This window comes from Eptatretus burgeri, chromosome 17, assembly GCF_056783735.1.
Source record: "Eptatretus burgeri isolate ZD-2024b chromosome 17, Ebu_testis_v1, whole genome shotgun sequence".
NCBI classification, from domain to species: domain Eukaryota; kingdom Metazoa; phylum Chordata; class Myxini; order Myxiniformes; family Myxinidae; genus Eptatretus; species Eptatretus burgeri.
This window is the reverse complement of record NC_140977.1, coordinates 43948186-43973114: the sequence shown is the minus strand read 5'-3', so window position 1 is coordinate 43973114 and position 24929 is coordinate 43948186. Positions and strand designations below refer to the sequence as shown.

At 46.3% G+C, this 24929-nt stretch overlaps 1 protein-coding gene across 2 annotated transcripts; it reads right to left on the bottom strand.

The window, feature by feature from the left end:
- Positions 1–798: 798 nt before the first annotated feature.
- LOC147009926 (uncharacterized) lies at positions 799–23278 on the bottom strand. Of its 2 annotated transcripts, none has more exons than XM_085862585.1 (6): positions 23078–23278; positions 22021–22181; positions 16423–16567; positions 11526–11641; positions 11215–11416; positions 799–6561 (listed from the first exon to the last, which is right to left on the bottom strand). In XM_085862585.1, the coding sequence occupies exons 1-6, from the start codon at positions 23124–23126 to the stop codon at positions 6452–6454; spliced, it is 783 nt and encodes a 260-aa protein (XP_085718711.1). In that variant the 5' UTR covers positions 23127–23278; the 3' UTR covers positions 799–6451. The 2 variants fall into 2 exon arrangements, with proteins under 2 accessions (XP_085718711.1, XP_085718710.1); XM_085862584.1 differs by having other exon boundaries at positions 22021–22167; positions 23055–23272.
- Between the last annotated feature and the right edge of the window lie 1651 nt (positions 23279–24929).

The window sequence follows — 24929 nt, the reverse complement described above, 5'->3', positions numbered from 1 at the left end:
TTGCTGACCCTCTAATCAACTGTGATCCACCTTCGTTTGTGGAAACAGGCTGTGGTGAACCATTTGAAATGGGGTGAACCTTCTCCTCCTCCGAACTCCAACAAGAATCCCTCCCCACCCTTATCAGCTCCTCCCTCTGCTCCCCGGGCAATGCTCTGCCCCTTGGAGGCTTTCATACCTGCGTCCTTCACTCTTGCACCGTTTCAAAGTGCCCTGGTAGATGTTTACAAAGGGGTTATACGTACAATTTCTTCACCATAATCCCCAATTATTACCACGCTCCATTCCCTGTACGGTGAATATTCAAACAAGACAATCATTAAGCTGACGTGTTCCTACTTATTAAATTGGGATGGCCCAGATATTCGTACAGACCATGTTACTCTATACACTTCCATCTGCTCCATGGTAATATCAAACCTTCCCAAAACGTAACAATATTATCTCCAAGATGATGCAGCCAGGATGCTACACCGTCCGGTCTCAGGCCTGTAGCTTTCTGGCGGCAAGTCTGTGGGAACACCGACTGCAACTGTACCCGGGAGCAGGCACTGCAGAACTCGTAAGGGTAGAACCCCCACCTCCAGCAACCTGCCCCAAAAACCACTATTCTTCTAAAGGCTCCCAAGGGACAGGTGGCAGCACTGCCCTGGCTGGCTGTGGAAAGCCTGCCACCACTTACTGTGCATACACTTCATAGGTGGTGTTGCAACTGATCTCCCAGAAAAGACATTTTGAAGACAAGCTTGTGCAATACGGTGCATTCGCTAGCTATATTATATACATGAGAAGCAGAAGTGGTGAAGTTATCAATTTATATTTATTCGAAGTCAAAACAAATGCAAGCACCCACAGATAACATCCCATATATCAATAATGATGTACTTTGGATTTGTTCAGCACGGTATAGCCAAGAAAGGTCATCTTTATTCACTTGAGTATCATCGTCATAATCATCATCATCATCATCATCGTTTTACGGCCATTTCCATGCTTGCATGTGTCAGCCGTGGTTCACCTCATGGCTGCTTTCCACGCTGCACGACCCCTTCTTTGGCCTTTAACTCTAAGATCATCTCTCAGCAACACATCCCAGGTTTTCCTCGGATGGCCTCCAGCTCTCCTTGCATTCACATTCATATTTATACACCTCTTCACACAACTATCCACCCACATATCTGAACCATCTCAACCGACCTCTACACATAACCTCACTAATGCTTTCTATACCTAACCTATCTCTTAATTCAACATTTGATTTCCTATCCTTCATTGTCACATCACACATCCACCTCACCATTCTCATTTCATTCACCCCTCTGTTCATCCTCCTTTTTGGTCACCCATGTTTCGCTGCCATACATCATCATGCTTCTAACGTAAGCGACATAAAGTTTTCCCTTTAATCGGAGAGAGTTCTCTTTTGATGTCAATCGGGGTAACAACTTCCTAAACTTCCTCCAGCCACTTCTAATTCTGGCAATCACTGCTGCTTCCACACCACCACCTGCACTAATCATGTCACCAAGGTAACAGAATTTAATTTTCACGTTCCAGAGATATTCCCATAAACTAACCTTTCCGCTTTAACTGGAGCCACTTGTTTACCTGCGCAAACAGCACATTTGAAGTCAGGTACCACCTGCAGTCTACCCCTGATGCCACGACACCTCTTGTGCACCCAGCAGTTGCAGGATTTACACAATATTGAATTGCTACCGACACCTTTTCTAAAGACATCACAGGGCCACCTCCCTCTTTTTTTTCCACACTTCCTTCTCCTGCACCACGAATCAGTACTTCAGTTTTCCCTGTATTCACTTTCAGTCCTCTGGCCTCCATACTGTTTATTTACCTATTACCTCTTCCACGCTGTCGGCTATCAGCACCAGGTCATCAGCATGCAGGAGTTCTCAAGGGTGAGCCTCCTAAATTCTTGTGATTATCACCTCAAGAACCATGATGAACAGGATTAGGCTCAAGACTGAACCCTGATGAACACCCACTTTCACTTCAAAATCCTCACTCTGCACCCCATTTACCCTCATAGAGGTTTTTGGGCCATCATACATTGCCAGGACGACCCTAATTAACCAATCCTCCACACGTAACTTTTTCATCGACCATTGCACCACTTCCCGAGGCACCCTATCAAACGCCTTCTCCAAATCCACAAATATAAAGTACAGTTGTTTCTTCTTCCCCAGATATTTTTCCAGTAATTGCCAAACTAAAACAATTTCCTCTATCGTGCCCCTTCCTGGCATGAAACCAAATTGCATTTCATCTATGTTGATACTCATTTTATCCATGACTCTCTCTCTCTCTGCAACTTTCATTCCATGGCCAAGCAACATCGGACCCCTATCGTTGCTCCGAACTAAGGCATCACTCTTCCCTTTATAAATAAATCACCATCACACTCTTCAACCAGTCATCTGGGACAGATGTCTCCCTTATAATTGCATTTATCAATTTAGTGATAAAATTCACTCCAATATCACCAGATGCCTTCAGCATCTCTGCGACAATAAAGTATGTTTATGATAATTGGTAGCAATGTGCACTTTCAGATCAATGTTTCCATCATAGTCTGTTGAGATTTTGCACAAACATTCATATAATGCAATTATGGCAATACAATTGGAACCCATAAACAACATGCCTCTGAAAAATGTACAAAGCCAAAGGTATCAAACTAGTTGCCTTGGTACTACCCATTCATCATGCAATGTTGGATTTATATTGTCTTTGTGAGTTTTACGAAAAAAACTTCAAGTAGTTAGATGTGTCCTTTCTCAGCTCATCCTGTGTCATAAAGCATGCAAAAAGTACTTCTGAGAAATGTATTGCTATGTTTGTAAGGGGGCAGGGCAGTTATTAGAATGAAGGTATACCAAGAACAGGTGGATATGGATGTCATCCTGTATGTTTGTGTGCTGCTGGGAGACAGTGTTGTGACCTTTAGTGCGAGGAAGGGTGAAGGAGGCAAGGGCCAGGTGAGAGAGACGCTTTAACATTTCACTATCCATACCACAACACACCTGCCCATTCCCCCTTCCCCTCACACCCTGGGGCAGAGGAATAAGCTCCAGCCCTCCAAGATTGCCGCCTGATTGGCATCAAATGACGAGTAATTGGCTGCGCTGCTCAATGGCCATGACACTGGGTGGTGATGCTGTCGCTAGGTGTGGGGTGGCCTGTGGTTGATAATGAGTGCCAACGTGGATACCTCAGGGGCGAAGCAAGTGGATGAGGGTGTGTGTGTGCTCTCGAGGCTGGTGCAAGTGTCGGATGGAGACAATCGGAGACGCTCTCAGGAAAGTTGTGCGACTCACTGAGGTCACAACGCACCCTGCTGCATGAGCTGTTGCTGCTGTCCAGACAAGCCTGGGACTTTCCTGCTTGCGTTCTCGATAGCACCCAAAATTATGTGAATGGTGTATGTGTGTGTGTGTGTGTGTGTGTGTGTGTGTGTGTGTGTGTGTGTGTGTGTGTGTGTGTGTGTGTGTGTGTGTGTGTGTGTGTGTGTGTGTGTGTGTGTGTGTGTGTGTGTGTGTGTGTGTGTGTGTGTGTGTGTATCCCTTGGGGCTTTATTTTCTTGGTGTTCAATCAAGTTATTGTGATTACTTATCATGTGTCATTGTCTGTGATTGCCATTTGTGGTGCCACATTGCATTCATTAAATATTTATTTATTCCCTCAGGCCTGTGTGCATGTCCATTTCTGCTGTCCTTTCAGAATCAAAAACTACTTGGCCAATTTACATACGTGCTCTGTATTTTACGCACTCCGAAATTGCTGGACAAAATAAGTTGAACAGTGGTGGGTATGCATGGGAATGTTGTGCTAAGTTGGGATGGCCACCTCCAACTTATATTTTTCCTTTTATGTGAAAGTTAGGAACTATCATAAAAGCTGGGTTTAATTATCATACCTGCTCATGCACTCCTGCACCACTGGGCAGAATAACTTGAAAACTGAGCGTTATCACTAAAAAAATAAAACTGCTCGTTGAACAAATCATTCTAAAATATGCCAATTCCATGTGTTATAGCATAATGAAAACTAGTCATCATATACGTGGGGGAAATGCATTGAAACATCATGTCTGTTTATTTGTTTGTGTGACGAAATGCATTGAAATCTGGTGGTTTCCTGGGAACATCCTACTAAGTTAGGATGGTCTCCTCCATTTTAAAGTCCCTCTTGTCGTTCCCATTGGGAGCAGGTGTTTCTAGTACAAGAACCAACATTTAAAAGCTTTAAGTATGAATGGGGAATTTTAAAATACAAGATCAACACTCTTCGACGTCGACAGATATGCATCCATTCACATGAATACAACGTGAAACATACTTGCACCAAGTTTCATTTTAAATCCCTTCAGCTGTTCTTAAGTATCAACTTTTAACCTGACATGATGTCTGACCTTTGACTACTTGATGCCAAAATCTAATCAGTTCATCTTTGCATCATAATACACTTGTATCAAGTTTGGTTAAAATCCCATTTACTGGTTCACAAGTTAGCGCAGTAACAGAATTTTTACAGATTGGGACTCCGGACCTTTGACCTCTTGACCCCATAATCTAATCAGTTTATCTTTACATCATCGTACATACTTGTATCAAGTTTGACTAAGATCACTTCAGCCGTTCTTAAGTTATTACGGTAACGAAAACCTATCACGGACAGACGGACGGACGGCGCGACAGGCCGAAAACATAATGCCTCCGGCGACTTCTTCGGCGGAGGCATAAAAAGCTTTTGATAGCATGCAATTTGTGTTCAAACCTCATCTGCCCCTGCATGAAAAAGCAACCCAGCAATTCAAAGATCCATACACTCTTGCAGTAATCCCATCCTGTAAAGCAACTTCCTTGATAAGACAGATATTATGCACATCATACTTTACTTTTTATTCCTTGATAAGACATTAAAAGCAATACTATCAAATTATAAATGTGGCAACTTTTAGTTGAAATCAAACCTTGACAAAAGGTGTCAGCAATTGCACTTCTAAGGATTTTACCACCAGGACCATCCCAGGACAAAGCTGTCACATGTCTTATATAAATACAATCTTTAGAGTTTTGATGAACCATCATGATCCAGACATTATTTGCTAAATAAGCACAAGCATTTAAAACACCAACTACCTAATCTTACTATAATGGAGCAAAGTGGATGTCACCGAAACTCCAAAATTGACATTTAACAGTTCTTGGACGTACGTAAAGGTTCCAAACCTGGTTCTACCTCTGATTCCAACCCCGATGCTGGTGTTAGGCGGCCACCCAATGCAGGCAGACGAGCATGTACTTTAGCCTTACTCTGGTGCACATACTCCAGCACGTACTCAGCTCGAGCTCCAATAAACTGAGAAGAGTACTACCGCCCATAGGGCGGGGGTGCCCGATACCAACAATAATGTTTTTTTATGTGATAGTTAAAAAAAAAATGGGACTTCTGAACCTAAGGCTTATCTGGGCCCTGGCCTAATGTTGGAACCCAAATTTGGTAGCGTTGTGACTGGTGGTTCTGGAGAGGAAGGTTTTTGAAGAAATTTACGTGATTTTCCCAAACATTTACTAAGTCTGCCATTTTGACACACTTCCGGTCAAGTGATCGTCATGACTTCCGAAATTTAATTAACATCCCTCCCCAAGCGTAATGTTGCAACCCAAATTTGGGAGCATTCTCACTGGTGGGTCCAGAGAAGAAGATTTTGGAAGGAATTTGCACGACCACCATTTTGACACTTCTGGTCACGTGATCAGCATGGCCTCCGCAATTTAGCATCAGGATCCTTTCCTAATGCTGTAACCCAAATTTGGTAACATTCTTACTGGTGGATCTGGAGATGATTTTTAAAAAGGAATTTGTGATTTTTTCCCCCAAAAATTGACTGTCGGCAATTTTGACACACTTCCCGTCATGTGATCAGCATGACCTCTGCAATTTAAATCCCTATCCTGGCCTAATGTTGCAACCCAAATTTGGTAGCATTTTGACTGGTGGGTCTGGAGAAGAAGATTTTTGAAGAAATTTACTATGTCGGCAATTTTGACCTACTTAAAGTCATGTGACCGGAACGAGGTTTGCAATCCCTGTTACCAGTCAGGCGAGGAACGTTGCTGCCAAATTCCAGCTGGATCGGCCCAGCAGTTTGGCCTGAGAAGTCGAAAAAGGAGACAGACGGACGGATCGTGAGCGATGACAATCCTTTATCAGGAATGTAAATTCTAGATAAGTTCAACGCGCGCGCACGCACGCACGCACGCACGCACGCACGCACGCACACACACACACACACGCACGCACGCACGCACGCACACACACACACACACACACACACACACACACACACACACCAGTAAAAGTAACAAAATGTGCAAAAGGGGAAAAAAAAATTGCAAGAGGTGGCAAGAGCCAGAGGTGATGATGATCAGGTGACTGAATGTCTCTTCTGCAAGGATTTCCTGACGTCACTTAGTTTTGATGCCATCGCCTGTCGAATCAATGATGGATTGATAAAAAATTGTTCTTGTACATGGTCTGCAAAAAACAAAAAACAAAAAACCCCCAAATATTTAAATACAATACTGGAGAGTTTCCGCTGGCTTCACGTCCAGTACACTGCCAAAATAGAATGAACACCCCACAGGTTGTGAACAAACTATATTTTAACACTGTGATGCAACACACAATCAAATGGACTACGTCTATTCGTATCCAGTGGCACACCCTTCGGGTTCATAGAGTGCTTAAACCTGTGGAGGTATTGAATCAATTAGCTGGAGGACAGCCTGATCCGGATTGTGCCACATGTGGAATCGATTTTGTTGCAGTTTATGTGTATTACTTGGCACAGGTCAGCTTTTGCACAGGTCCCGATCCATGTATTCCAAAACCTGTTCAATGGTGTTCGTGTCAGGACTCTGCAGTGTCCATCGGGACTCTGTGGAAGAAGCTGCTGTCCATTCAGTGTCTTGCAGGCAGAGGTGGTTATAGCATGTGGCACCATCTTCCAACATTACACGTGTTCAGTTCATACTACAAAATGGCTTGCTGTTATACAAGAAATCCTCTTTCCACTATGCAGTACCACGGTCGTGTGAAACAATTTTTTTTTTTTGGTGGGGGAGGGGAGAGGGGAGAGGGGAGAGAGGAGGGGAATGGCTACAGATTTGCCCAAATGATGGCTATGTTGCCCGAATGCACACTTCACCCTCACCACCACCCCCTTCCACCCAGTCATAGCACAACCCAATACGCCCCTTTCAAAATGATGTCATGAACGTCATTTCGAAAAGGCCTTTGTGCAATGCGCCACACAAGTGATTCCCTCTTTCGTCATTTTAAACACGTTTGAGTAAATTTAAGAATCTAAGGAAGGGCAATTTAAAAATAGTTAACTAATAATAGCTCTTAGGCAACACAAACAGCTGACAACCAAACATCTGAAACCCCTTCAACGAACCGTCACGACAAAATCCTAAGACATCGCACAGCTTCCCTCGAAGGCCGGTGAGAACATAACTGTTCACAAATTCCTGGAGTCGCGGACGGTTTCCACAGAAGTAATACAACCTTCAGACATTATCCGGAAACACAAACAGCTGATCAGCAAGTTGTTGAGAATCCTTCTGATGAGATGTTTCAGAAGTCGCAGGGCCCTGTAAGGCTTCTTTGCCTTCCATAACGTGCTGGCCCTACCATCAGCCATGTGTGTTTCTGCGTATGCGCAACATGCATTCAAGGATAGAAATACGTGGGCAAAGCCTCGGGAGTTGGGTAGAGCTGCCACTTGCCAGATGTGTAATAAATTTGATATTTATCATATTTTTACTATTATTCCCAAAAAATTACGATTCATAATTGCAAAAATAGTCAAATACATGACAATTCACGCAAGTTTTTACATCACAGGCAGTCATCATTCAAACATCTCGCGATATCTTTATGCCTGAATTACAAAAGCCGCGTTGGCTTTTATTTGGGGGGGGGGGGACATTTGCATCCCCCGCCCCGCCCCACCGTCTGGTATGCTCTTGTGCTGCACCAGCAAGGCATTTTACAGCAGAGAACATGTTTGCTGCGATGGTATCACATGTCATAACCACCTGTGCTGGAGAGAGACTGAGTGGACTGTTTCCAATTCGGGGTGTACACGGGAAGGTTTTGGGGGGGGGGGGGAAAGAAAAATTATTAGTCCCTGTCATGTTCTGTGAAGCTACCACCACGCGCATGCGCGGTGGGCACTTCCCTGGGAAATAACCGTGGAGTTTCGACTTATATCGTGTCTGGCCTTTCACCCCACAATCCTTTGGATATGCTGCAGTCCCGGGGATTCAGGATGGGGGAGGACGTAAGTTTTCTTTATATAAAAGTGTGAAGCATAATGCCGCTGTCAGTAAAAGGAGGTACTGCACAGTGTACAGCACAGTGCCACAGTTGCAAGTCATGCTGACAAACCAAGACTCGGTGGCGCAATGGTTAGCATAAGAGCATCTGCTCTGATACTAGGAAGTCGGTGGTTCAAACCGTGGCCGAGTAATACCAAAGATTTCATACAAACGACAGAGTTCATAAAACACCGTAACCCATGCAATGTTCAAGTATATAATGCAATTTAAATAAAATAATGATTTCAAAGGTCATATTAAAATAAAAAAAATTAAGGAAGTTTAGTGCTGTTGATGTTTAGTACCTTATACACCAGGTTAACCTGTTGAAGTACTGCAAAACTGGGTTTTTGGAAGCGGCAATAAGGCGATTTGTGTTATAGTGTTCAAGTGTATAATTCAGTAACAAAGATTTACGAGGTTGAATAAAAAAAACAAAAACTTCATTGCTGAAGTTTACCGTCATCGATGCATTTCGATGGCATTCATGTCAGGACGCTGCAGTGTCTCTTACACCACCTTATTTAACACGTTTATATTAGTTCTTCGTACCCATTGTTTGTGTCCTTTATAACGTCCTTAAAAGCAGCAAGGTTCTTGTTTGGAATGATTTTCAATTTTGCTTGACTGTCAGAGAGGCAGAGGGAGTAAAAAAAAAAAAAAAACTACAGTAATAAAACGCCATACGCTGTTTCTCAACACGCTTGTTTGGGTTTTACGCTCTAAATACATTACCACTCAACCTCTCTAATCCGCTTACTGGCTTCAGACATACGCCAATGTGATCCACCTGGTGTTTCACTACAACCGGTCCGGACATGCCCCAGTCCATGACGCTTCCTTGACAGTCTAAGAGCTCCAATTGTATTTCACTTTTAAAGGTAAAAAATAAATCACTTGGTTTTATAATAAATGAATGTAATGTGAGTGAATCTGTATTTCACAAGATCCAAATCACTACCCAGCACGACAGTTCACCTAAATTTACATTCCACTCCAGCAGCTCCGCTGCAGGTATTCCATTCAACCTGATGTGTTGTCGGCACAGGGGATATTTGCCCATACAGCGCTGTGCAGTAGAAGTCCTGCATAAACCCTGAAAACGGTTTATTTGGATCGTTTTATTATATTTTAACAAATAAATATTTCGGTAAACGTAACAGAAATGAGGAATGTGATAAAGAAAGTAATTAAAGTGATGGAAAGGTTTATAAACTGACACCACGTGGGCACTCACGTGATACCGTTTCCTGTTCTTCCTGCCGAACTTGTTCTGAACACGTCCAGTCCTTGTGCGCACAGTTTGCTCAACGAGTTGATATTAATTTTTATTACCATTTCATTTGTGCCTGAAGGTTTGAAATGTCGCAACCCAAGAAAATTAAATGAAGCATTTCCCTTCAAATGAAATTGGACATTTTTAAACGTTAAAGAAAGAGCTCTGCAATGGGCACAACATATTTAATGCAATCAAGAACATCGACGAGTCTTGGAAGGAGGTTCGGTCTGCAAACCTCAACAGTATGTGGAGGGAACTTTGGCCTGGTTGTGTTCCTCCCTCCCAAGGGAGGATTGAAGAGGTGATTCAAGATATTATTGAAAACGTTGTTGAAATGGGCAGGTAGCTGGGATTCAAGGAACTTGAGGACGACGTTGATTTTTACTGTTCAGTTATACTTAACTGTCTATACTTTCATTAATCATTACAACTGCTATTTATTCATTGAGAAGCACAACTATATCTTTAGAACTCTTATTTTGAGAAAAATGCTGGTTTTTAACATCAGGAACGCATCTCCTATTTATAACATTATTCTTATGGGAAAACTCGTTTCGCAACAAGCTGGTTCGCGATGCACTCGCTTTTTCAGGAACACATCCTGAGTGTATGGTGAAGTTTTACTGCATCTCACTCCTCTGCGCATGCCCGATCGGGACGAATTCAGAACCAAAGTATTGCTAAACTGTAGGTTTTTCTTCCGATTCATGTTCCGATTTGTGTTCAACATATAACACTCAATTGGAATGAAGTTGTTCCTCGTTCATAAACCAACGTTTCTAGATGGACGGACGGACAGACAGACAGGCAGACGTGAACCAATTATTTAACTCCGCTTTTTGGTTCGCGTGTGCAAGGGTAAAAAAAAAAAAGGAAGAAGAAGAAAAACAAGAAAAAAAAAAGGTACGTGCGTGCTGCTTCTTTGCTTGATGCTCTCCATTTAAAAGGATAAAGTATGGACAAACAATGTTGGGAAGGCAATGGCAAACCATGCAGTATAACCCTTGCTAAGAAACTCCTCCAGCAGTACCAACACTGGAAATAGAGTATGGTTCAGGCTTTTTATGGGGGAATTAACACATCCGTAAGGACGGCTTCTTCGCTAACATCATCGATCTGACGACGTCATGGGTTCAATAACCGTATTTTATTTATTTATTCGTATGCAGCCTGTGGCTGCTTGGCTGCATCATTCTCTGGGGGTGCATCTGAGCTGCTGATGCAGTGCCCCTGTTACCAGCACACTGGTACTCATTTTGCCGACCTCGGAAGGATGACAGGCCGAATCAATCCTACCTGGTGTTAAATTCAACAACCCGACGGGCTTGAACTCAATACCCTAGGATCTCAAGCCAGCCACCTTAACCGTTAAACCAACACCAGGCCTAATAACCGTATAATGCCAAGGGACATGCTACCAGACACCGAGATGTACGGTCCATTTGAATGCATTTATCTTGCAGATTATTAAAAAAATTATAATTAGGGGTGACACAAAAAAAAAAAGCTTGAAAAACCACTTACAAATGATGGCCTGAACTTTGTCGTATGGTAACGGTGGACGTTGCGCAGCACCTCTTCCTGCTACACCTCTTTTCCCCAAAACACTGCACTTCGCCATATCTTCCTCCGTAAAAATCACAGACATCAAATCACGGGTGAACCGTTGATAATTGGAGCGCCTGCAATTCCGCAGTTCAGCCACTCCAATGATTACTCCGGGAGCCTGCATCGGGAGGGAGAGAGAAGAGAGGGATCAACAATTAAAGGACAATAGTCGTGGTTCAAGTCGACTAACTGTAACAGCATTTAAATTCCTTTTTGAGGATGATTACCAACTCAGCGCTGGAAAAATTTTGCTCATGTCCTGCAAATGTCAATGCTTGTGCTGTAGAAGGCAACGATGGATCGGACTCGACACTTGTTATGTTGTTTCCGAAATGTGAAAATTCTGCAAGGCATAAACGCAATTTGAATTAAGCGATAATGACAACCGAGTGAAAATATAATCAGCTTGGAGCAACATGTGTATATACAGTATATACTGTATATTGTTGTGGGCCGGGGGTCGGTGGCGAGGAACGGCTGCCAGGTGGAGCAGTATAGCCGTCTCCCACAGAACACCCGGAATTGCAGGACAACTCCGAAGGTCATGGGTCTTTAAGGACCGTGCTTACCAATTCTCTGACGGTGTGGGGTAGGGTTAATAGCCAAATTTCAATATACCTAAGTACCCACGTCGTCAAATTACCGAGGAAGTCACACCCTCAATGGACTGTGTCGAACCGGGTCGCCCTAGCGACTGAGGTCCGGTGTAACCGAGCAGAATTACCAAAATCCGTGGGTCCAAACGACAACTTACAGCCCAATCGACTTACTGGTTCTCAAGCACGAACCGTGCTGGGTCAATAATAAAAAGCACAACAACGAGCTGGTACAATGAACAGTTGGGGGTTTATTTATAATTGGGCAAGGGAGCACAAAAAGAGCAGAGTTAAACTGACTATCAGAAATGCAATTTACAATGTACAAGGCACTTATACAGTTTCTACTTACAGGACCGGCGCCACCGACACACACACACACACACACACACACACACACACACACACACACACCCACACGCACACACACACACACACACACACACACACACACACACACACACACACACACACACACACACACACACACACACACACACCAAAAAGAAATGGGGCAGGTTGGGCACCTTTCCGCCTCGTGCGGTCTGGTTGAGACGAACTGGTTCGGGGGGGGGGGGGGGGACTCGAACCCACACCTTCGTCGCTGCACCAAACACCAGGGACCGCGCTCTCCAACCAGCCACGCACCAACGAACCGAGACCAAGGAGAAGACCAGAGACGACGATGACCCAGGACCAGACGAACCAGCCAGCACCAAGACCCACGACCCAAGCGCTCCGGAGCCTGGCGTTCCTTTATTCATTTCTTATGCGGGGTGCGAAAATCGCCATCTGAGGCATCTATCTCAACCCTCACTGGCCGGGGTGTCATGGGAAAGTCGCCCTCTGTGGCAATTTCAACCCTCATTGGCCGGGGTGTTGTGGGAAAGTCGCCCTCTGTGGCAGCTCGACCCTCATTGGCCGGGGTGTCGTGGGAAAGTCACCCTATGTGCCTGATTGGACAAGGGGCACACCCCTGCCTTTCTGGGCGGAGTCTCGATCTGAGGCGATGAGCCTCCTGATTGGACGAAGGGCGCACCCTTACCCTCGTGGGCGGAGTCGGCTCTGAGGCGATGAGCCTCCTGATTGGACGAAGGGCGCACTCTTTTTCTCGTGGGCGGAGTTGGCTCTGGAGCGAGGGGTCCCACCCACGTCTGCAGCCAGAAACACTTGCGCAATGGTGACCGGGTTGAGTGAGGGATGGTGCCGCTGTTATTGTTGTTGTAAAAAACACCCTGACTAAAAAATAAACCCGCAGCGCACACATGAAATTCCCATTAGACATAAGGGATGGGACCCTAACTATAAACACATACTTATCAAAATAAGTGAACTGCAGGGGCTGCTGACTATCTGTGTGCAAAAGGCTTCCAAATCCATAACAATATATTGTTACGAATTTGGAATTCAATTGCACACAACATACAGGTTCCCTTAGTCAGTTATGTCGATAAGTGCATGTTCCCAAGATAGCTCACCTTCCATTGTTTAAATGTTCAGAGATCGATTAGATGCGCTGCGGATCGATCTAATAGTTAGGGAACGAAACAATGGAGACGTCCCTCCCCCTCTTCTGCAAAGAGGAAGAAGAACCCTGCCATCCAGTGATGTCAACAACTCCCTACCACCCGTGGTTGAGCGGGGGGTGGATCACGAGGGCATGAGTCACGCCGGGTGCGGGAGAGGGGGTGGGAAGGATAAAGAGGAGATCCTTTCTTTGTGTGTGTGGGAGTCCCATGGCAGAGTTCGTGAAGAGTCCCATTCTGAGTCCCGTGTGCAGAGTTCGTGTGCCGAGTCCCATGGGAGGAGTAAGCTTTTTTGCTTCGGAGAGAGCAGTCGTTCAGCAGGCCATCGGGTCCTGCTTGGCTTGCTTGGTTTGAGGCCTTCGGAAGCTTTTTGCTCTGGCTGGCTCAGTGAGCTTCAGCTGCTGCTTTGTTTTGGAAGGAACTTGAGCCGGTTGTTCAGCTCGAGCTGCGAGTGGAGGCTTCTTCCTCTTCTTCCTTTTCTTCTTGGTTCGTGGAGCTTTTCGTTCTCCATTTTGTTTCCCGGCTTGGTGCGACGCATCGGCCTCTTCTTGGAGTTGCATCCTCGGGGAAGCGACGCATCGACAGGAAGGATTGGCGCCTCGTCTCACCGGCACGTGTTGAGAAGCGCGGGAGGATTCGCGGGAGCTCGGGAAGGATCGCGGCGATTGGATCCAACTCGCTCTCGCTGGAGCCCGGGTCCGGACAAGTTGAAGACCACACGAGGTGGAAAGGTTCGAGTTAGGCTCTGAGTTTCAGCTCACCTGTCCTCCGAGCTGGAGCTCGTGATTAAAGGCCTCAGCCACCATTTCGTGTGTGTGTGTGTGTGTGTGTGTGTGTGTGTGTGTGTGTGTGTGTGTGTACGTGTGTACGTGTGCCCGTCTAATAAGTAGGGACTGCTGTTAAGTGTAAATGACTGTACATAATAAGTAGACGGTTGTAGTTCTTTTGTCGTGCTTTTGTTGCTTGTATAATTGCATATGTGTTTTGCCTTATTTAATTGCATTCATGTTTTATTATAATAAATGTCCTTGTGTGAATGTAAACCTGCTCATTGCGTCCATTCCCTCATTGACTGAACATTTCGTGTGTTGGGAGTTAGAAAGCCGTTGGTTTGCCGTAATAGGGGGACATTTGGACCGATGGTTCTCGGCGATTATGCCACTCGGAATCGCGCACGGACAGGCTCGCCTTGGCGGTTTGTTCCGTACGAGTTCCGTCGAGGGTGGAATACCCCGGTAGTTGGATCACGTGGGTATTTAGGTACAATGAAGATTGGCAATCGACCCTACCCCACGTGATCTGCCGATTGGCGTATTTCGGTTCTTGTACAAGGACCCCTCGCTCGGAGTTATCCGGGCGGCGATCTATATTCCGGGCAATCGGTCGGGCCGACTCGACTTGCAGTTCAGAGCGGTCGGTTGGCGACCGACACCCGGCCAGTAACAATATGTATATACACACATTTTAAGTTGGCGAAACATTGCATAAGCTCGGTCTTTTAAGCATGAGCTTAGCAGAGCTAAAGCTCCGTACTTATCGGTAGAATTATATTATTGTATTGCAGCCAATCCCGGGATGAGAATTTAATTCTCAGTTTTATGCATCAGTCCACCCTGCAGAGGGAACATCCATGGACATGCGTTTCGGGCTTGTTGGCCCTCGTCCGTGTGGAACAATACTGTATACGGAATACATATACATATATTACACACTAAATGGCCAAAAGCATGTGTTCACCTGCTCGTCCAAAATCATGGGCATCAATATGGAGTTGGTCCCCCATCTGCTGCTATAACAGCCTCCACTCTTCTGGGGAGGCTTTCCACGAGATGTTGGAACATTGCTGCAGGGATTTACTTTCATTTGCCACAAGAGTATTAGTGAGGTCGGGCACTAATGCTGGGCGATTAGGTCTGGCCCGCAGTTGGCGTTTCAATGCATCCCAAAGTTGTTCGATAGAGTTGAGGTCAGGGCTCTGTGCAGGCCAGCCAAGTTCTTCCACACCGATCTTGACAAACCATTTCTGTATGGACCTCACTTTGTGCATGGGGGCATTGTCATGCTGAAACAGGAAAGGGCCTTCTCCAAAGTTGGAAGCACAGAATTGTCCAGACTCCAGAATGTCATTGGATGCTGTTGCGTTAAGTTTTCCCTTCACTGGAACTAAGGGGCCTAGCCCGAACAATGAAAAACAGCCCCAGACAATTATCCCTCCTTCACCAAACTTTACAGTTGGCACGATGTATTTGGGCAGGAAGCGTTCTCCTGGCATCCGCCAAACTCAAATTTGTCCGTTAGACTGCCATAGGGTGAAGTGTGATTCATCACTCCAGAGAACGTGTTTCCACTGCTCCAGAGTCCAATGGCGGTGAGATTTACACCACTCCAGTCGATGCTTGGCATTGCACATGGTGATCTTAGGCTTGTTTGCAGCTGCTCGGTCATGGACATCAATTTCATGAAGCTCTTGACGTACAGTGCTTACACGGACGTTGCTTCCAGAGTCAGTTTGGAACTCATTAGTGAGTGTTGCAACCGACGATGGACGATTTTTCCATGCTTCGAGCTTCAGCACTCGGTGGTCCCTTTCTGTGAGCTTGTGTGGCTTACCACTTCGCGGCTGAGCTGTTGTTGCTCCAAGACGTTTCCACTTCACAATAACAGCACTTACAGTTGACCGGGACAGCTCTAACAGGGCATAAATTTGATGAACTGACTTGTAGGAAAGGTGGCATCCTATGACAGTGCCATGTTGAAAGTCACTATGTTCTTCAGTACGGCCCATTCTACTGCCAATGTTTGTCAATGGAGATTGCATGGCTGTGTCATTTTATATAACTGTCAGCAATGGGTGTGGCTGAAGTCGCTGAATCCACCACTTAGAAGGGGTGTCCGCATACTTTTGGCCATGTAGTGTATATCGCAGTTCAAAAAAAACAAAACTCATTTATTTAAAGAAGACCAAATGGCCCGAACAAATTGGAAATTGCTTTCCATGTTACCTTTGCGCAATGCTTGAATCTCTGATGTCAGCATTTCAATTTTCTTCTCTAGTCCGTCCATCTTTTGAATGAGGTGGTTGTTTGTATTTGCAGGCCTTCTTTTTCGAATCCTCTCGATGTTTCTCATCCGAATCTTCTTCCATATCTGTTACACAAAAATAAAATTAAACAATGACCAAAAAAATAAAAAAAATCTTTCAGTCCGAGGTTATTGTAGTATTTTTTTATACAAAAATCAAGGAGACGGAAGGTTAAAAAAATATATAAAATAAAAGGCAACGAACCGACAGTGGGGCAACAGTTAGACACAATAATCAAGGCAGTGAACGAATAGGAAAAACAGTAACATGACAGTAAGACGGTTGGGTCGGTTTAACAGGTGTATAAAAAATTGCAGGTCAGGATGGGGAATGGCGAGATGGTAGTGCACCGACTGCTCGAAGCACTGGAGGGAAGATTGTGGTTGAAGCGTCTCTGGCGAAGCGGTTCCACAAAGGGGAGAAGCGAGGAATAAAAGATGACGTGTGCTGTTCGTCCAAGAGAGTGAACCTCTTTCAGTGGCTGATACTTAAAGCTATTCCTCCGTTATGCTCGTCTTGCAACCCCCATCCCTACTTTACAATGACCACCATGACGAGGAAAAAGGAAAACAAAAACCCCAAAACCTAACAACATCCAAAGCAATTTTCCAACGTTAAAACCTGAACACGAGTACATTAACGAATTACAAAATATAAACTTGAAGAAAAGCTCCAAAGTGTCATTCATTAAATTTACAAGCTGCATTCATTGTAATGTAGTGAGCTCTGGGATGTTGAACCAAGCGAAGTAAGCTGGATAGCCGACAGGATGCAAGTTATATAAAAAAAGGGGGACTTCAAATAAAGTGTTCTCATTTAAAATCCTATTCAATTCCCAGTGAAAAAAAAGATGAGTGTTGACCTCAAACATTTTGTTTCGTCCACCACTGAAGGTTTGTCTGGGAGCAGAATAACTCAAAAAGGTTGTGGACGGATTCGGACAAAATTGGTGAACAGGTTGGGTGTGTGACAAAGACAAATTGATTCTATTTTGGTGAAGATCCAAATCTGGATTCAGAGACGAGAGTTATTTAATTTTTTTTTTTAAAAACGATTCTTCACCAATAAGAGACGGGGCCAAAAACGATATATTGCACAATATCTCAAAAAGTTGTGGACGAGTTATGACAAAACTTGGTGGACGAGTTGGTGAGTTGACAAGAACAAGCCGATCAGGTTTTGGAGCTCCTGATCCAGATCGGGCCTATCAGTGCGATATAAAATGTAAACCGTTCAACCTGGTGGAGAAATGCGCTCTACCGAGTGCCGTTCTGGTTTAAAACGACTCTTAACACCTCAGGCATGTTGACCTTGTAAGATTACTTTTGTGAACCAAGCTTAATTTGGCCATGGATGTGGGAGAGCCCAGTTTACATCTTCGAAAGTCATTATGAAAGCGTTTCACTAGTTCACAACTTAGTTGTTGTTATGTAGTGCTAACCAGGCAGTTATACTTTGACTCATGCAGCACAGTTGGTAAGACTGGGGAGTGATCATCATCAATAGGCATTATTCCAGAGAGAGTTTGGCCAATGTAAACGGACCAAGCTGATTTGAAGCCTTCAAGAAAAAAATCTTTCCGTGATGAAGGTGTACATTCTTCTTCTTATTTTTTTTCTTCTTCTCTCATATGCAGCTCATGGGTGTGGTTAGCCTCATTTGCTGGGCAGTTGTGCTGCTGATGTCCCCTGTAGATTACAGCCGGAATTTGTCATTTGTTCAGGTGCCAGAGATGTAATGTCGTGGCAGAGGTGCGAGCAGGCAGACACGAGCCGGAGGGCAGCACAACTCCGCTTTATTGCCTCGAGCGAGAGTGTGGGCGTACGATGCCCGTAACTCACGCTTTATTGCGTACTCGATGCACTAACAGGCACACGACCTACAGGACACTGCTAATGACAGCACATGCTGCTCCTGACGCTACTGGTGCTACAAGTTCCCAGTGGGCGAGTTGTGACATATGAAGCCACAACCACGTGACCACCACCAACCGTGACTCGGGGCTCCGCCCATACACGGCACTCCTCCCCCCTAAAAGCATGATTAAAAATGACAATAATCAAAAATCATTGGCACTACAACACAGAAAGCAACCAGAGCCAAAATGGCATTTAGCAAACGCACTGGCACCATGATACAAAAAAAAAAAAACAACTGGTGAAAAAGAAAAAAAACACGATGACAATATGACACAAACAAGCAAAGAGGAACAAAATGACATCAATCATGTAAAATCGCCCAAGTACTGCCTCACCTAGATGTAACCCTGGGGTGAAGGTCGGCTGTGAATCAAACCCAGATGAGCCGGCACAAAAGAAAACGTGCTTCATCTGCACAACCTGTCACAATAATGCCGTCGTTATAATCTGGCCCATAATTCAGCCCTCTATCCCCATCACAACCTATATCGTGTCGATGCGAGTGAGTTGAATCCCAAAACAGTGGACTGTAGAAGCGCCCCCAGGCGGCCCATGCTTACACGCCATCCGGCGAGGTCGAGGTGACATGATTCGACGAACCTCCCGCGCCCCCCGGCCGACAAGCTTGCTCGTCCCCCACGGACAGAAACAGGTAAACACGCTGAGTCCGCCAGACCTGAGGGCGCCGTCGCTGGCGGGAGCAGCAGGTGGGGCGGCCTTGGGAAGATAACGGCCCGGCCCCCGCGAGAGTAACGGGAGGGGTGACGCTGAACAGCGCCGGAGTCCCACACGCAAGTCGAACCGGCAATTAACCGGCTGCATTACCAGCAATCCCATACAAAACCACGCATCAAATCCAGTCGAGATCTCCATGCACGTCCACACGGACGATCAGCGTTCACTGCATGCACAGCCTCATCATAAAGCAGCAAAAACATAGTCTGCGCAGATGCAAACTTCCCTTCACATACAGCGCGTTCCCACAGTATAACGTTAACACATGAGGCTGCAGTGAACTGTGGACTGTCATCGCCGATCGAGATCTGAAAGACGTCTTTATTCGCAACGATTGTCCGCGAGCTCTTCACATCAAAGAAAGCATTGATCCCAATCAAACACATCTTGCTCACACGCGGACTGTCGGCATTTGCTTTAACAATGCCATGCTGAATCACTCGTGCCGCGAGAATCAAATACACAACAATGAGCAATTTATGAACCACGCTGCGCGCATGCCTCTTGATTGTCACGACGTTGAGGCGACTTGCGTGCCGGTCCCCATCTGAACGTCGCAGAGGCCACCGTCGATGTTCGCGTTCCGCAAACTTCTTGAATGCGACTGGCTCGCTCCAATCCCCTGCTGAAATCGCCTGAACGACACGGGTGTGCACTGTATCATGAGAGCAGCGCAAGTGCGAGAGTCCGTCGCAGCTGGCATGACCCCCGTTGCTCCAGAACCGTATATCTTAGTGGCAGGAAGCAATGACCGGAACCCCATGTTGCATCGTCGCGGCTCCTGCCGCCGGAACCTCGCCCTCGAGTCTCGAGGGAGGCCCGGGCCCAAACGGAGGTACGGGCCCCGAAGGAGACACAGGTGCACCTGGAGGTACGCACTCCGAAACAGGAACCTCCTCCCACCGAAACTCTAACCGGCCTGGCACGGGACGTCCAAGACTACTGGCTGGCGCCATCCAGTCTAGTTGAATGCGGGCCAACCCGCTCCGACCCAAAAGGGCGAGCCCCTCCCCTCGCACCACGAACCGCAAGAGCGCGACCCGCTGACCTTGATGGGCGACCAAGACGTGTGCCCTGCCAACCGCTGGTAGCGCTTCACCGGTATACGTGTGCAATGCGAGGGTAGACCTGAAAAGACGTAGACCGGGGAGTGCACGAACGGTGCGCTCGCTTATGATCGACACCGCCGCTCCGGTCTCAACTCGAAACACAATCGGTGCCCCGATCACTTCGACCTCCACTGTGATTGGTCTTGTCACCTTCGGACCAATTGAAAACAGGCTCAACATCGGCCGCATCCCCTGCTCCGGGCCGCCGGGATCGCTATGCCCAGGCTGCAGGACTCGACCCGGGGCGTAAAAATGTACGTCATGCACAAAACACTGTACCGGCAGTAGGTCTCGACCCGGGACGTTGGGGTCGCTTCGCACACCGCCATCCATGACCGCTATGATGGCCAATGACACCTGGCACACACACCTTAGATGTCCCTGAGTGTTCAGACCACCGTCCGACTGACCGCGTTGCAACGTTCGGTCACGACCCGCACCGAAGACTGTGCGTGCGGCCGTGGGCGCTTGGTACACCGCGCAGACCTCCGGATCACCTGTTGCGCTCTGGCCATCGAGGCTCCGGACATCTCTCAGAGTCTGTGCGACGGCCGACGCCACGTCTGAGTTGAATGTAATGTCCTCGTCCTTTAGCCGTGGCATTGCAGAAACCATTCCCGAGGCTTGCAAATCAGAAATGAAACGATCTCCGAGCCCAGCCGTTCACTCGACATGAATTTGAACCACGCTGACGTGCAGGCGCCGGCGAGATGCCTCACCCGTGCGGCAAAACTCGCGACGCGCTTCCCTGGGCTCCTCGCCAGGTGATCGAATTCGCGCCGCGCGAACTGCGCTAATTTTCCCGGCGCTCCGTGCGCCCTACAATCCAATTGCTCCGGCCAAAGACTCAAAGTCAATACCGAGGAAAACCAGGCACTCTGCACGCGTCGATCCGAAACAGACTCGTCGCCAAACTGTAATGTCGTGGCAGAGGTGCGAGCAGGCAGACATGAGCCGGAGGGCAGCACAACTCCGCTTTATTGCCTCGAGCGAGAGTGTGGGCGTACGATGCCCGTAACTCCACCTTTATTGCGTACTCGATGCACTAACAGGCACACGACCTACAGGACACTGCTAATGACAGCACATGCTGCTCCTGACGCTACTGGTGCTACAAGTCCCCAGTGGGCGAGTCGTGACATATGAAGCCACAACCACGTGACCACCACCAACCGTGACTCGGGGCTCCGCCCATACACGACAAGAGATAGCTTGCTTACGCTTTGCAAAGGACACCGTGGGATCTCTAATGTCCACCAACTAAAGCTATGGACGTGAAGCCCAGCTTCATGTCCTTCCGAGGGACGGCGCACAAGTTGGCGAATCGCACTGCAGGCAAAACACTGGGATGACAATTTATGGCTGTGCCGAGATTCAAACCCAAGCCATACAGCTCAAAGGCATGCGAGTACATCTGTAGTGTTTGGATGTCTCATGTCTAAAACGAGCCTGGTGATAGCCTAATGGTCAAAGTGGCTGGCTTAACATCTTGAGTTTGAGCCCCTGTTGCACCATTGAAAAAAAAAATACCAGGTGGGGTTGACTCAGCCTGTCATCCTTCCAAGGTTGGCAAAACGAGTACCAGCTTACTGGAAACAGGGGGCACTGCATCAGTGGCACAGCAGCACTTCCAGAAAACGATGCAACCTGCAGCCATGAGCTGCATACAAAACCACAAAAACATGTCTAAAAGTGGACATTTCAATTGAACAACCCTCTTTTTTTTTGCATAACAGGTGGTGCATTATAACCAACCTGTTTCTTCATTTGGACATGTTGTTTCTCGCCACTTTCAGCCAAGTCGTGCAAGTCGTGTTTCGCCGGCTTTTGTAATCTGTAACCTCTTTCATGAGATCTCAATGCTTCTTCTTCTTCTTCAGCATTATTTAGCCATCTGGCCTCCTGGAGAAGACAATCTGCAGAACATGCATTGAACTCGTACGTAAACTTCATATATGTGTGTGTGTGTGTGTGTGTGTGTGTGTGTGTGTGTGTGTGTGTGTGTGTGTGTGTGTGTGTGTGTGTGTGTGTGTGTGTATATATATATATATATTGTTTGTATTTTATGCCCACAGATTTGAAGGCTCGTCGAAGAGCTTGTAGATATAATGTGTGCACAAGAGCGACATTACAAGTGGACATTAACCACAAATACACACAATGTTTCAAATTCCACAAACAATGTTTGTCCATTGTCTGCAACAATGTCCATTGTCTCCAGGCAGGTAATTAGGGCACAAACACACAATGGCCTACACCTTTCAAAAAATACCAAGGAATTACAGTAGTCAACGGCCAGAGCTTAAAATGTAGATGTGACAAGTTCAACAAAGGAAGAGCATGCTCCAGGATGCAGCCCTCCTGCTGGCAAACTGCCATCAGCACTAAACCGTCGAAAGATTTGCGAAGCTTCTCCAGAGGAAAAAAAGATATCCTGAGTTTCTTTCCTCGTTGTGGTGAGCAAATTATACCACCACTGTGGCTATAGATTTATCTTCTCACATTTAAATTAGACACGGCTTATGATGACCATGGCGGTATAATGCGTGACAGTCACCAACATTTATTGTGTATTCCGATTGTGACACATATATTTATATTTGTAGACATTTAGTGTTTCCCAGGCAGACATAGCATGACATTTATTAACGCTTTTATAATCTGAATGAATGAAAAATTAAGTATGTGGATTGGGAACATTTCCCGACACACAAAATGAATGGAAAGCGCAGCAAGAAAATGGAATTATTATTTATTTATTTATTTATTTTTTTAAATTTTAATCTCACCATATGCGACGAACAGCACGTACCAGACAACGGCTCCTTATCCTGATGAGCAGGAACGGTGCGAACGTCCATTCTCCTTAAATCAAGGACCCCGGCATCATATCCCGCACGCCCACGGGCTCCCTTCGAACGGTGAACACAATGGTTCACACACTCGGTAAAACAACAACAACACCAACAACAAACACGGCGAGACCGATGGGAGGAAGTCAGTCAGAAGGACCTCGCTTGGCTCCAGCGGCTCCAGCAAAAACGAAATGAATTTTCCAAACAAGACTCGGGGTCACTGCCCGTAACCCAGGGATACAATGTTATAATTAATTATTGTTTTCAGTCACCCGAACAAATGAGCCATTAAGGGGCACTGGTGCTAAGCGTGTCGTCATGGCCGACATACGCTGTACATATGCCTTGCGTTGAGAAAACGTGCAAGATTGTTTTTCTTTGGGTAATTAAGCGTTGTTAATTTGCTGGTAAAACGTTGTGTTCTCGGTTCACGAAGGAATTTTATCGAATAATTTTAATGTTGCTCTTTTTCTCATCATCGTCAGACGGAAGTCCAAGGAGGGTCCTGTTAACTATTCCGACCATTCCATCGATGAGGTTGCAATGAATACGTCACAACTAGTTGGACGTAACGAATATTATTTGTGCTTAGTCGGGGCAAAATTTGGTGACGTGAACACCATGTTTGTTCAATCCGATCTGAAATATTTCAAATGACGAGTGCACCCCCTCCCGGTGACAACGACAGGAAAGGTCATGTTATTATCGTCTGTGGGGTATATAGATTGCAGTAGATCTAGTCACGGTCCCCTTCGAAGGTGGACGCCATAAGCACAGAATTCCTCAAGGATGTCGGGATTCCTCCAAACTTCTTTCACTTTCGCCTTCAACAGGCGAAATCAATCATAATTCGATCCTGACAAATCTCACCGTGTCTCTCTCCAAGAGGACCTTTTGGACCCCCCTCCCTTGCCCCCCCCAAATTCCAGAGGATTGTTGAGAAAGAAGAAGTCCTTTCATTGAAGCTTCTGGACCTCACTATCTGCCATAATCTTTTCTGGGAAAGCCACATCTCCAAGCTGGCCTCCAAAGGCAGTCGCCGACTGGGAATCCTCCGTCGTGCAAAGTCCTTCCTTGGCACACTTGAGCTCCTGACCACATTCATAGCTTTCGTCCGCAGCCTCATGGAGTACTGCTCCCCTCTCTGGGCTGGTGCTCCAGCCTCTCACTTTTCTCGACTTCACGCTGTGGAAACCAAGGCATTTAGGATTATTGGTATCTCTCACCGCAGGCAGGTCGGTGGTCTTTCTGTCTTCCACTGTCTCCTCTCCGGCCTCCCCCCCTCCAGCTCTGTCTTCCCTATATTTTGTCAAGGCGATCAAGGTCCGCCAAAAACCCCCTTATGGTGAAACTATCAATATCAAGAATCACTGCTCACCTTCACTCTTGCATTCCTCTATTTTCCCACCTCGGGAACAAGCTCCCACACTCTTCAATCCCACTCCTCCTCCTCAAAACAGCTATTCACCACCATCTCATATCCCCCCCACCCCCATCCAAAACTATGATCTTTCCTACCCGTCAATCCACCCCAAACCCAGCTCCTTCAAATTCCCTGTTTTCATTCCTGAAAGTCCATGTAATGTCCATCTTGTTTACCCCGTATACCCCGGCCCCACCACTCTCGCCTCCACAGAGCACCTATTGTCTTTGTTCCCCACTGCCTTGTGCTTGCCTCTTCCACCCCTAGTCTCCCGCCTTGTTATATGTTTCTGTGTATTAGCTCTTACATGAGCCTCCACTTGGTTTACAAAATAAATAAACAAAAAAGGTGGCCGGTTGCGAACCTGGAGGAACAAAACGAGGTGG